This window comes from Delphinapterus leucas, chromosome 14, assembly GCF_059928025.1.
Source record: "Delphinapterus leucas isolate spDelLeu-1000000601 "Yukka" chromosome 14, BTC_Dleu_Yukka2, whole genome shotgun sequence".
In the NCBI taxonomy this organism is placed as follows: domain Eukaryota; kingdom Metazoa; phylum Chordata; class Mammalia; order Artiodactyla; family Monodontidae; genus Delphinapterus; species Delphinapterus leucas.
In genome coordinates this window covers 6,771,260-6,785,385 of record NC_143142.1, presented here as the reverse complement: position 1 = coordinate 6,785,385, position 14,126 = coordinate 6,771,260, and the positions used below count along the sequence as shown (strand labels likewise).

General features: G+C 38.8%; 1 protein-coding gene across 5 annotated transcripts in view; it reads right to left on the bottom strand.

The window, feature by feature from the left end:
- The window catches only part of MPHOSPH9 (M-phase phosphoprotein 9), a 55,014-nt gene that overhangs the window by 20,221 nt on the left and 20,667 nt on the right, over positions 1-14,126 (bottom strand). For all 5 annotated transcript variants that reach the window (XM_089894423.1, XM_089894422.1, XM_089894421.1 and 2 more), the window contains 4 exons: positions 13,582-14,042; positions 13,099-13,254; positions 9,555-9,642; positions 7,500-7,715 (listed from right to left, as the gene is read on the bottom strand). In XM_089894423.1, the coding sequence (XP_089750549.1) occupies positions 7,500-7,715; positions 9,555-9,642; positions 13,099-13,254; positions 13,582-14,042 (921 nt within the window). The remainder of the gene's footprint in view (positions 1-7,499; positions 7,716-9,554; positions 9,643-13,098; positions 13,255-13,581; positions 14,043-14,126) is intronic.

The following is a 14,126-nucleotide window of genomic DNA, read 5'->3' as shown; positions in this document are numbered from 1 at the left end:
CAAAGAATTGCACCACAAAATTAAATATTATAATATCAACAGAGGGACAGTCTGTAAAATAACTGCCCTTACTCTTCAAAGCTGCCAGTGTCATGAAAGAAAAAGGTTAACACATTGTTTCAGATTAAAGGCAACTAAAGAGATAAGTGAATAGATCCTGGACTGGGGAAAAAGGTGACATAAAGGAACAATCTGGATATGGACTGCATCAGTATTAGATTTCTTTATTTGGATAATTTTTCTGTGACTATGGATGTATTTCTTAGGAAACACATACCAAAGTATCTAAGTACAGGGGCTCAACGTCAACAACTTACTCTCAAATGGTTCAAGAAAAAAAATATATATATATATATGTGTATGTGTGTGAAAAAATATATATATATGTGACATGATAAAGCAAATATGGCAAAATGTTAACTGGTGATCCTAGGATATAGGAGTATGACAGTTCTTGCAAGTTCTCTGTAAATTTGAATGTATTTCAAAATAGAAAGTAAAACAAATAATTTATTTCAGTCAATGCCCTTTAAGTAAGCAGTATTTGAAAAGATTAAAATGTATTTGCATTGTTCTCTTTGGAACTGTTGCACACTACCTTTTGTTAAGTTAGTTCCACAGAGTAAAGGTACAATCCCCAAAGTCTAATATAATTAGGTAATTTATTTAAAAATACGTAAGTGAGACTTCTGGTGAAAGAAGAGAGATTCATCACAGGATTTTCTTTTTATCCAGAGATCCCACTAAATTAACAATGAAGCAATTAAAGCGAAAACAAAGGAGGTAACAGCAACGAGCGAGAGATTTCAATGAAGATGCAACAAGGCTACAACTTCCAGAGTCTGAATAAAGGATGCTAATGGCAAGTAGGTTGATCTCTTCATAACCCTGAGAGGCTCACAACTGGAACCCCAGGTTCAGTGGTGGGCAGGGTTGAAGCACAGGGCTGACCACAGGAAACTGGTTCAAAGTCCTGGGTTAGAGCCCAGGGTCTTTTCCCAACCCATACAGCAGTGGGCTGTTCAGCCAGGCAATAGGGCACAGAAGACATGACTGTGAGGGAAAAATGCAACTTTGGAAACACAAGCATGATAGCAGGGTGTGAGGGGGAGGCAAAGAGATAAAGAGAAAATGACTAAGGAAAAGTCTTCAAAAAAAAAAAACCCACCTGACTCTCCCCTCCCTCACTGCCACCAGAGCCTGGCTGATAGGTTCCAGACAAGAAACCGGAAGACTTTTCTTTGGGAAAACTGAACAACCCCAGAAAAAAAGACACATTTACACCTGGAGGTTCCCTAACCAAATGCCTGGTGCATCACTTACAACTGCTTGTAAGTGAAGGTACGAGGAAGTAAGTCCCATCTGTGCACACAGAGTCTCCAAATAGCTTTTTACTGCCTCCCTCTTAAACATGAACCTACCAAAGAACCAACATTTGAAAAAAAAAATTTCATATGAAACAGACTTCAAATCAAAATGAAAGGTTAACTTAGAAGAAATAATGAACCAAAACTAAAGGAAAGTATCAAAAGAAAGCTATTATTGGGACCTCCTTGGTGGTCCAGTGGTAAAGAATCCGCCTTACAATGCAGGGGATGTGGGTTCGATCCCTGGTCAGGGAACTAAGGTCCCACATGCCACGGGGCAACTAAGCCCACGTGCCACAATTACTGAGCTCACGTGCCTCAACTAGAGCCCACATGCCTCAAACTACAGAGCCCACGTGCTCTGGAACCCAACGCGCCACAACTAGAGAAGAGAAAACCCGCACGCCACAACAAATGATCCCACGTGCCTCAACGGAGATCCTGTGTGCCGCAACTAAGACCCAACGCAGCCAAACATAAATAATAAATAAATCTTAAAAAAAAAAGAAAGCTATTATTAATATCCTCAGAGAAATAACAATGTTATAGTCACAAAACAAGAACAGAAAGCTTTGAAAAACGAGCAATCAGAGAATAAAGAGCTCTTAGAAAGTAACAGTGAGAAAAGACATAATTAATACTAAGACTGGAAGATAAAGGACAAAGAGGCCATGATGAACACTAAAACATAAATAAGTCTTAGAGAATCAACCCATGCAATACAACATCTACTCATAAAAGTTCCAGAGAAAGAGAAGAGAGAGAGGCAGGAAATTAATAGAGAAATAACATCAGCATTTGTACAACTAAAAGACATTAATTTCCAGATTGGAAGAACCTATGCCCCAAACACTGTTATGGACTATCAGAATACCAGGGATAAAAAGAAGATGCTAGAAAGCTTGCAGAAGGCTAGTCATAAAAGGCACTGTGGCTGTCAGGAAGGTCTTTCAGGACGCCTGTCCTTAGTACTCAGCCATTATGCTGCAAAGAAGCCCAAATGAGGCCACATGGAAGGAAACATGGAAAGAACTGCAGGCTTAGTTGACAGCCATCATCAAAGGCCCCAACTTCTGAGTCTCCAGCTAAGGTCCCAGATACTGCTGGGCCGAGATAAGCTGTCCTTGTTAAGCCCAGTCCAAGTTCCTAGACCACCGAGCCCATGAGCAGAGTATGTCCAGTTTGGGGGTCATTTGTTTTGCAGCTCTGGTAACTGCAACAATACCCTAGAGGTACTTGCACACGTTGGCACAGGATGTGTATATAGGAATGGTCATGGCAGTGCTGCTCATAACAGCAACAAAAAGAAACTGGAAGCAGGAAAATGGATAAATAAATTGTGGAATATTCACACAATGGAATATGACACAGGGATGAAAACAAGTGAATTAGTGCTGTATGTATCAGCTTGGATAAGTCTTACAAAGGAAAAAAAGTTTCAGAACAGTAAATACAGTATGATAGCATTTATAGTTTTAAGATATGGCAAACAAACAACACTGACTAAGCAAACATACAAACATGATGATACAAAGACAGACACGGGAATGACATTCACACCATTCAGACCAATTACTTCTAAGAAGGCAGAGGTGATCAGAAAAGGTACGTGGAGGGCCTCAACGGCATCTACAGTATTTTAATTCTTAAGGTGGGTGGTGGGTCGGCCTACATGTATTTGTTATATTATTCTTTATACCTTTGTATATACCAGAAATATTTCACATACAAATGTTTAAATAAAAAAGAATAAAAACTACATGTATCAACACGGCAAATCTTAGAAACAATGTTAAGAGAAAAACAGGTGGTAGAAGGATACAGTGCAATACAATTCATATATGGTTTGCGAACATACGAAACATTACTATATATTGTTTAAAACAACGTGCATTTATAGTAGAAGTAAAAAGAACAGAGTGGGGATAACCAAGAGCACATTTAACATAGCAGGCACCTCTAGGGTGGGAGAGAGAGGAATAGAAGAGTGTCTTTCAACAGTATCTACGGATGGCCAGTATATGGGGATTACTCTATACCTTTCTGTGTGCTTAAAATATGTGACATGATAAACGTGGAAAAAGTCAGTGTTATCCCTGGAAATATTCATGCAATTTCAGCTGAAAACAACATTCTACCTATGCTTTGTGCTTCACTGCTACTCAAACGATGATGGGTTTTTAATTAAAAACAATGACATCCCAGAAGCAATGAACATACCTAGATCTTAAGTTTCTAAATACCATCTTCCACTTAAAGGAACCAGGGCTCCGGGGAAAAATGACTGACTTAGGGCTGGGGCTAGAAAAGTACAAGATGGGCCTGGAACATCTGGCTGTGGCAGGAAGTCTAGAATGACGGGAAACTGTCAAAAGGTCACAGAAGCCAGCTTCACACGAACCCCTCAGGCCAAAGCTAAGACAAAGCATCAAAATAATAAACAGAGTAAAAAAGACTACCTCACTGAATAAAATCAGAATCCATGAGTCCACGCTGATAAGCAGAAATAAAGAAGAAAGGAGGACTACTCCCTGCAGTAAAATGAGAGGGAATCACAGAAATAGAAAAAACACCATTTGGCAGCCGCCACAGTAATTAGTGGTTTCAGGCAAGACACATCAGGACATGCTACAGCTAGTGGGTAACAAGTTTGATGAGAAAAAGGTGATTTGCAGAGCCTTAAATTACCCTCTCATAAGTTACATGTAACTGCAGTGGGGGAGGGGCAGGGTATAACTTTACAGTGGAGACCCCTGGCAAACCCCACCTTCACCAAGTGGCTGGAGTTGACACCCACACAGTTCACACGTGCCTCCTAACAGGAAGTGCTAAGAGGGGCTCCTGTGCATCACGACAACCCAATCTAACTGTGAAGAAACACACCCCCAAACTAAGGGCCATTCCACAATGTGCTAGCCAGCGGACTCTCTGCGATGACGGATGCAGTCCCCCCGCGCTGCCCAACACCGCAGCCACTACCTACATGTGACCGCTGAGCACTTGAAATGTGGCCAGTGCAACTGGGGAACTGAACTGTTTATTTTACTTAATTGTAATCAGCGTAAAGTTAAATACTCACATGTGGCTAGAGGCTACCATGTTAGAAGGAGTAGTTCTATAAAATAATTAGTCTATGATCTTCAAAGAGTTTTAAGGTTATAAAAGACAGAAAAACTGAGGATCTGCTCTAGGTTAAAGGAGATGAAAGAGATGTGACAACTCAATGCAACATGTAGTCCTGGATCGGATCCCGAACAAGGGAAAAAAAGTTTCTTTTGTTATAAGGAATACTTGTGGTATAATTTGCAAAAAATTGAATGGCATGTATAAATTACTATATTAATGTTAATTTCCTAATTTTGCTATGGTTATATAAAAGACTGCCCTTGTTTTTAAGAAATAGACCTTGAAGTATTTAGAGGTAAAGATGCATTATATCTCTAACTTACTCTAAAAAAGTTTGGAAAAATAATTTTTTTTTTTTTTTTGAAAAAATCTTTAAACTATACGTGGACCGAATGATAAAGCGCATATTATAAAATGTTAACTTTCAGAATCTAGGTGAAGGTGAAATATGAGAATTATTCACACAACTTTTGCAACTTTCTGTAGGTCTGATGTTAAGAAGTATAAGTTATAAAAACCAGGAGCCCATGTACACACACACACACTACAATTATACTATTAATGTGTACGAATGAGAACGGTAATAACTGAACCATGTAAAGTTCTAATCAAATATGGCACACTGAATGGAGTGTTCATATGCACTCCCTCCTGAAACTTCACTAAAATGACTATAAAGGAATAAAAAACATAGGGCTTGCTGGTATGATATGCCCAAAATGGTACTTTACCTCTGTGATTTTCCTCCTAATAACCCTAGTCTAATCATGAGAAAAATATTAGACAAATCCCAAGGGACATACTGCAAAATACCTGCCCAGTTCCCCTCAAAACTGTCAAGATCATGAAAAACAGGAAAAGTCTGAGAAACTGTCACAGCCAAGAGGAGCCTAGGAAGACATGAAGACTACATGTAATCTGGTCTCCTAGAGGGAGTCCTGGAGCAGAAAAAGAACATTAGGAAAAAAGCAAGGAAATCTGAATAAACTGTGGTGTTTACTTAATAATAATGTATCAATATTGGCTCATTGGGACTTCCCTGGTGGTGCAGTGGGTAAGACTCCCCGCTCCCAATGCAGGGGGCCTGGGTTAGATCCCTGGTCGGGGAACTAGATCCCACATGCTGCTGCAGCTAAGAGTCCGCACGCCTCAACTTAGAAGGCTGCATGTGGCAACTAAGACCCGGAGCAGCCAAAATAAACAAACATTAAAAAAAAAAAATTGGCTCATTAATTGTGGCCAAAGTATGGTACTAATGCAAGATGCTAATAACAGGGGAAATGGTGGGGGGCATATGGGAACACTCCACTATCTCCTCAATTTTTCTGTAATTCTAACTGTTCTAAAACATAAAGTAGTTTTTAAAAAGTAAAGTGTGACTGCAACTATAAAAGTTTTCAGATATGGAAGGCCTCAAAATTTGTCTCTTATGTCTTCTTTTTCTCAGGAGATGTACTCTAGCAAAACAGAGTTAAACCAAGAAAGAAGATACAGAATCCACACAAAAGGACAGATTCAATACGGGAAAGAAGCGAAGACAATTCCCAGGATGATGACAAAGGCAAGTCCTAGAAATCTGTGGGTCAGACCTCGAGGGCAATCAGTTCAGACTGAAGCAAGGATACTGGGGAGGCGGGAGGAAAGGAAGTGCTATGCATGTTTAAAAACTAAGCAAGCAGATAAAGAGACAAGCCAATTATTAAGTCTAGGAAAAATAAAAGTTGTAAGAGAAAGGAAATGCAGTCACTGAACACTGCAGCTTAGCTTTGAAAAATATTTGCATAGACATAAGAAACACTGAATTCTGATTCATTTATAAATGATAGTATATCATATTTAAAGTCTAAGACACCACTAACTAGAAATGCTATTTAATATTATTTACTAAATACTAAGAGGAAAAAGTGCTGCCAATTAAAATATGACACTATAAAGATGCATTCCAATTTCTGAGTTGTTCAAATGTAAAAGAATAAGCTTCGGGCTTCCCTGGTGGCGCAGTGGTTTAGAGTCTGCCTGCCGATGCAGGGGACACGGGTTCGTGCCTCGGTCCGGGAAGATCCCACATGCTGCGGAGCGGCTGGGCCTGTGAGCCATGGCCGCTGAGCCTGCGCATCTGGAGCCTGTGCTCCACAACGGGAGAGGCCACAGCAGTGAGAGGCCCGCATACCGCAAAAAAAAAAAAGAATAAGCTTCTCAGAATCAATTTAATACATCAATCACACATTGGAAAGAGGGGGGGAGTGTTTGTTTGGGGAGCAAATGGTATAAGAAAGCTACACTGTGACCTTGCACAGAGGGTAGTCAATATATAATGTCTGAAACTGATGGGGAAAAAAAAAGAGCAATGTAAGTTTGTCACTTAGAAACATGGAGCAAAACTTTAGAAGGAATGGCTAAAAGAGCTGAAAATAATGGCTTCTAGGGTAGAGGACTCCAAGATAGAGAGAGGTGAAGAAGACTGCTGTTTCTCATTCGATATTTGACCATTTAAACCATTGACATGTATTACCTTCAGGAAAATAAATTTTAAAAAACAAAGCAGCAAGAATCAAATCTAAAGCTATCAGGAAGAAAATATCAACAGCCTAAATACTTTCAGATTTTACTTTAAAAAAAAACAAAACCTAAAACCTAATCCAGTTTCAATGTTATACAAATCTAACTTTTAAGTGAAATTAAATCAAAGTGAAAAATTTTATCAAGCCTGTTGTAAATCTGGTCCGTTGTATCTGCCGGACACACAGATGCTGATTTAAGATAGCTCAAAGGCTGCCCTGCCAGAGACAGAAAGGCGTGGGAGTGACACCATAGCTCTGAAAGCCCTGACTTCCTGCTTTAAGATAAGACCCAACTAACTCTATCAGAAAAGTCTACGTATATTTGCAGCTACAGCAAAGTTACGTAAAATGAAAATAAATGTGGAAAAAATCATAATAGCTTGTAAGACTACAATATCTGAAATTACTTTTAGCCAACCACGTCACTGAGTTACTTGTCACTTACATCTTGAAACATTTTATTTTCTTGTTTTAGTCTTGCTTCTTTATCATCTGAGAGTTTGTAAGCATTCTCAAATGCCTCTTCTAAATCCTGAAGCCTAGATTTCAGTCGAATGATGGTATTGTCTTTTTCTTTATTACTTGTTCTCATTTCCTCAATTCGTTCCTGCAGAATTTTGGAGGCACTGCTGGCTGCACTGAAGCGTTCTCTAAGATCACTCTACAAAACAAAGACAAGGATAATACACTGTTTTTAATAATAATAAAAAAAATAGATGTCTCAATAGCAGCTAATAATCTGTGGACATTAAATATAAAAGAGAAGTAATAAAACAAAACACATAAATGGAAATGAACAAATTTGATATTCTGTTATATCCTGGGATGGAGACTAGAAAGGATTACCCTATAGAATAATACGCAGAAAACCACTGTCTGAGGCATTCTGATTCCAGGACTCACCTGTAGATGACTTTAACGAGGAAAAAATAACCATGGCTATTAGAGAAATGATTCCAAAAGCATAGCTGGAATTTGTAGCCCCACATTAATATTTAGAGGGAAAAAAAGCATTTCTTACCCTATTCTCTCACTTACAATGAAAATAAAAGAGAAAATTCAGAACATCTGATATGTTAATATTCATTCAACAATCATTAATTGCAAATCCACTAGATGGCAGGCACTAGGGTGCTAGAAATATAAGATTAACAAGAGGACTTCCCTGGTGGAGCAGTGGTTAAGAATCACCTGCCACTGCAGGGGACACAGGTTCAAGCCCTGGTCCAGGAAGATCCCACATGCCATGGAGCAACTAAGCCCGTGTGCCACAACTACTGAGCCTGCACTCTAGGGCCACAACTACTGACCCCGTGTGCCACAACTACTGAAGCCCATGCGCCTAGAACCCGTGCTCCACCTCAATGAGAAGCCCACACACCACAATGAAGAGTAGCCCCTGCTCGCCGCAACTAGAGAAAGCCCGTGGGCAGCGAAAGACCCAGCACAGCCAAAAATAGATAAATTAATTAATTAAATTAAAAAAAAAAAGATCAACAAGAAAGGTCCCTGGCCTCATGAAGTTTATAGTTTAAGAGGAGACAAAGATAACTTAAAAAAAATCAAAACTATCCCGGTTTCAGCATCAAAAAACAACAAACAAACAAAAAACCCATCAAAGACAAAGAAACAATGTCTAGAATATAACTGGCATTTTGCAGCAAAACACTGTTTGTAAAATTATGCACAGAAGAATAAAACTTGGTAATGCATGGGAAAGAAAAGTTATTTAAGAGGAAAGGTTAAGCATTCCTAGTTATACACCCAAGAAAACTGAAAATGCATCCACATAGAATCTTGAAAATATAAATGTTCGTAGCACTATCATTCATAATAGCCAAAAAGTGAAAATAACCCAAACATCCATCACCTGATGGATGGATAAACAAAATGTGGTGCATCCATACTACGGAATATTATTCAGCCATAAAAAAGAGTGAAGTCCTGGTCCATGCTACACTATGGATGAACCTTGAAAACCTAATGCTCAGTGAAAGCAGCCAGACACATGAGGTCACATACGGTTTGATTCCGTTGACATCAAATACCCAGAATAGGTAAACCCAGAGAAACAGAAAGCAGAGTAGTGGTTGCTCATGGCCGAGAAGAGCATGTAATGGGGGAGATGGCTAAGAGGTTTGGGGTTTCTTTCTGAGTGAGAAAAAAGTTCTAAAATTAATTGTGGTGATAGTCGCACAAATTTGTGAATATACTAAAGACCACTGAATTATACACTCTAGAAGGATGAGTTTTATGATATGCAAATTATATCCCAAATAAAAAATAAAATTTTTAGAGGGTAAAAGTTTATAGTATCATATGAAGCCAGCAGCATTCAAAATATAAATGTAACAATAAGACATCCTAAAGGAGAAGACAAGCAACATACAACCAATGTTTTTATAAAACTGTTCATTTGTCTCTAAAGTTCAATTAATAAAAAAGCTTAAATTTTTAACATTAAGCCACTAGAAGAACAAAAAATAGAGTACTTACTTACCACTTCTCTTTCCAGCAAGTTATTCTTATTTTCAAGTGTTCTCACACGACTAGTAGCTTCATTCAGAGCACTATCTAACTGGCCACATCTAAAAACCATATATTGAAACAAAACAATCAAAGACAAGATCCTTTCTCTTAAAAGTATTATAAAAATCTAACTGATTCTCCAATATATTAGGTAAAACAAATTCTCCAATGTTAGCCAAGACTAAGGATGCCATTTTAGTAAAATATATCCAATGAACCTGATATTATAATATCTGGAAAAAATTAAAAATGATATGAAAAGATCCCTAAGAAGTATTTGTACATTCATGTTCATAGCAGCATAAATTCACAATAGCCAAAAGATGGAAGCAACCTAAGTGTCCACCAAGGATGAATGGATATAAACAAAATGCAGTGTGTGTGTGTGTGTGTGGTGTGGTGTGGTGTGGTGTGGTGTGGTGTGGTGTGTGCAATGAAGTAGTAGTCAATGTTAAAAAGGAAAGAAATTCTGACACATGCTACAACATGGAAGAACCTCAAGGACATTATGCTGAGTGAAATAAACCAGACACAAAAGGACAAACACTGTGATTCCATTTATACAAGGTACCCAGAAGCATCGAATTAATAGCGACAAAGTAGAACGATGGTTGCCAGGGGCTGGAGGGAGGGGGTAATGGGGAGTTATTGTTTAATGGGTATAGAACGACAGTTTTGTGAGAGAAAAAAGGTTCCAGAAATGGATACTGGTGACAGTAGCACAGCAATGTGAATGGACAAGGCCAGTGAACTGTAAACTTAAAAGTAGTTAAAATGGTAGATTGTTATTTTATCACATTAAAAAATAAAAATTAAATATGCAAGATATAGAAAACTGCATAAAATAACTTGATCTATGAAGAAAATATATATGTATATGCATTATAATTTCTGGAGGGATGCAAAAAATTAAGTCTAGGATGTGAAAACAAAGGATGGGGTAGAAAGACTCCATATTAAATCCTTCTGTACTATTTCAAATCAGCATGAATGTTATTCTTATAATTAAAGACTTTCTTTGTAAAGTTAATTACCATAGAACCTCAAAATAAGAAAATACATGGAAGAATTTGGTCACCATTTTGAATCAGTGTTCAATGATGTGTTGTGAATAAAAGCTAATATTTATTCGGCACTGACTACACACTCAGTCTTTGTTAAGCACTTTGCATTCATCCTCACAATCCTGTGTGTTAGGATTGTCATCGTTCCCATTTTACAGATGAGAATACAGAGACAGAGAAGTTAAGCTCCTCCAGAGTCACACTGGGATTCTAAGCCAGGCAGTCTGGCTCCAGAGTCATGCTCCTACCCACTATGCATTAATGCCTTGCAGAAATGAAACACTGATGAAACTGTTCTTGAAACAAAGATCACTAAATAGTCAAGTGTTGCTGTGTTGTTATTTTTCTGTTGTAATTACCTCACTGATTCCGGTATGCCAGAGACCTCATCCCCCAAGTTGCAATTGTGTGACAATATAAGTGTTAATGGTCCCATCTGCAATAGCAGCGGGATTCCCCAATTTGCAATTTTGAAATTTGAAAAAAATTGCTGTGTACACTGACAACATAATATTGGTTTTTGTCTTGGGTAAATCGTTTTTCCAGTTCTAAATAACTGCAACTTCTCATTTTGTTTCTCCTGTCCTCTGTAACACAGTTTTATATGGTAGGCCAAATCAAGCCCTTTAGGGGTACTGGTAGGAGAAAATAATGCGTTGCTCTTCATTTGCACGCTATCAGTACATTTACTCCACTACCTAGATTGCTGTTGTTACTGTTATAACACGACCACTTATTTAAAACCCTGACTTCCAATTTGCTCCTCCTACATTCTCTCATTGCTCCACGTGCTCTAGCAGCTTCTAGACATAAAGATGTTTTAATTAGCTCCCCTTCTTTGGCACCCTGTCTTTGACCTAACAAGGTCTGCTGGTCGGCTTCTTTCAGGCTTCTGTTTTCCAACAGGAAGTACCTGTGGTCATCTGTGCCTTCTTAAAAAAACAAAACAGAACAAAAATAAGAACAAACTTCCCCCAGCCTGGTATCTACTCTTTTCTTTTTGTCCTAGAAAACCTAAAACTGGCCTTTTTTTCCTGGCTCTTTTCAAACTACTTCTCTGCCATTGTACCCCCATCACCACCACCAACAGCAAAATGGAAGCTATAGAAACGATCAGGATCAAGACAGCATGTTAACTACCACAGCAACCACACACTAGTATAAAAGCTAGTTTTCCGGACTTCCCTGGTGGCGCAGTGGTTAAGAATCCAACTGCCAATGCAGGGGACATGGGTTCGAGCCCTGGTCCAGGCAGATCCCACATGCCGCGCAGCAACTGAGCCCGTGCGCCACAACTACTGAGCCTGTGCTTTAGAGCCCGTGAGCCACAACTACTGAGCCCGTGAGCCACAACTACTGAGCCCACGTGCCTGGAGCCCTTGCTCCACAACAAGAAAAGCCACTGCAATGAGAAGGCTGCGCACCGCAACAAAGACCCAACACAGCCAAACAGATAAACAGATAAATAAATAAAAGCGAGTTTTCCTAGAATTCTCCAAATTAAACTGTTAACTGGATCAGATTTCAGTTCCCTCCTAATCTTTTCTCTAGGGGTTTTGTCTTTTTTGCCCTAGAGAAGACTTTGCTGTCACCTAGACTCCATCAGTTTTCAATCTGTTTAATACCATTTGTAAAGTATGTTGCAAGTATGCTGTTATTTTTTTATTTTTTTGGCCGTGCCGCATGGCATGTGGGATCTTAGTTCCCCGACCAAGGATCGAACCCAAGCCACCTGCAGTGGAAGCGTGGAGTCTTAAATTAACCACTGGACAGCCAGGGAAGTCCCTCAAGTACGCTGCTATTAATACTAGTAAAAACATCAAATTTTGTAAATGATTCTCTCTCTCTAAAATAAGTGGAAAGCTATCCCTAGTATAAGACCGTTCTCCCCTGTTTGTCTATGGTTTTTTTGAATGAGATAACTGTTTCCACAGGTTCATGAGTGTCTGGGTTAAAGTTATGCATTTCTGGGTATGAAGAAAGGTTGAGAACTGCCCCAGGACATCAATCATAGACTTATTAGGGAATCCATAGAGCATTAATTCTCCCATAAATGACATTCCTTTACATATACAAAATCTGCTCAACTATCTCAGTATTTCGCCCACACAAAACAAATGTCCTCATCAATTATCAGTGTTTTGTAAGAGGATGGCTCAAATCTTTATTTTTTGGCTGCACCCTCGGCTTGCGGGATTTTAGTTCCCCAACCAGGGATTGAACCCGGGTCCTACGCAGGGAGAGCAAGGAGTCCTAACCACTGGACTGCCAGGGAATTCCCTCAAATCTTTAAAAATAATTACTTAGGCAAACATGTTTCTGTGTGAAAATTTTCAAATCTAAAGCACACGTTTTCAAAGTGTTTTAACATCATAATATGTTATACTTTGGGGAAAATAATATATTCAAGTTGGAGAAACACTAACTTTACAGTTAAATTATAAGTCTTACCTGTCTACAAGAATTTGATTGGTTTTCTTCCAATCTTCAACTGCAGGAATTTCTTTTGCCTCCAGTTTCTGTTTCAAACTATTTATTTCTGACTCATAATAAGCTCGAAGATCTGCGATGTGTCGAGCATGCTTTTCCTTCAGGTTCTGCCTAACCCTGTTGGTGAGAGGAAAAAACATCATTTAGAAAGCATCTCCTCACTATCTCAATAAGAAAAACCAAGAACATAATGATTCTCATACATAAAAATACAGCCTTTTTCCTTTATACACCCACAGAAAATATAATAGATTAATACACAAGATGACAACTTATAAAGCAAAAAAAAAAAAAGACAGTTTTTAGATGGTCTACCTTATAAACATTATATTATCTTTTTAATTTTTTATACATTACTGAAGTTCAATAAAAACAATTTTCATCACTCAAGCAGACATCATAAAAAACCTATTGACATTACAAGCCATTCACTGAAATACATACTTAGACAATATCACAGGATCTTCCAGGGAAGTCAGTGAAATGCATTCTGGGACACCACTGGCTGTACCTGGAAGCTGGGACTGACTGACTGAGGCAAAAGGTACCAGGCCAGTGTTTTCTTCATCTACACTGTTGACTGAGATGTCGTTACTACCAATAGTATATACTGCAGGAAACGTGGAACTGGTCCTACTTTCATTTTGGAATGCATGATTTTTCCAAGAGTCCACCGGAGACACTTTTGTACTTGAAGGATATCTTGGGAATCCAGATAACTGAGAAGTAACATGACTTGCTTGTGAAAACGAGTCTATGTCAGACTGACTAGCCATACTAGGTTCTAGAACGGAGTCCGGTGAGAAGGATATTCTGTCATCAAGGGCATTCAAAAAGCCATGTGGCTGAATCCCTGAAATCTGCTGACTTGGCTTCAGGTGTAACGTTGGGTGTAGAGTCAGTACCTAGAAATAAGACAGACAACAGTAAGCTCTCGCCCTCTGTACTCAGTTTTCGTTTTCAAGTGAGTAGGCTTTAGATCTCCTAGG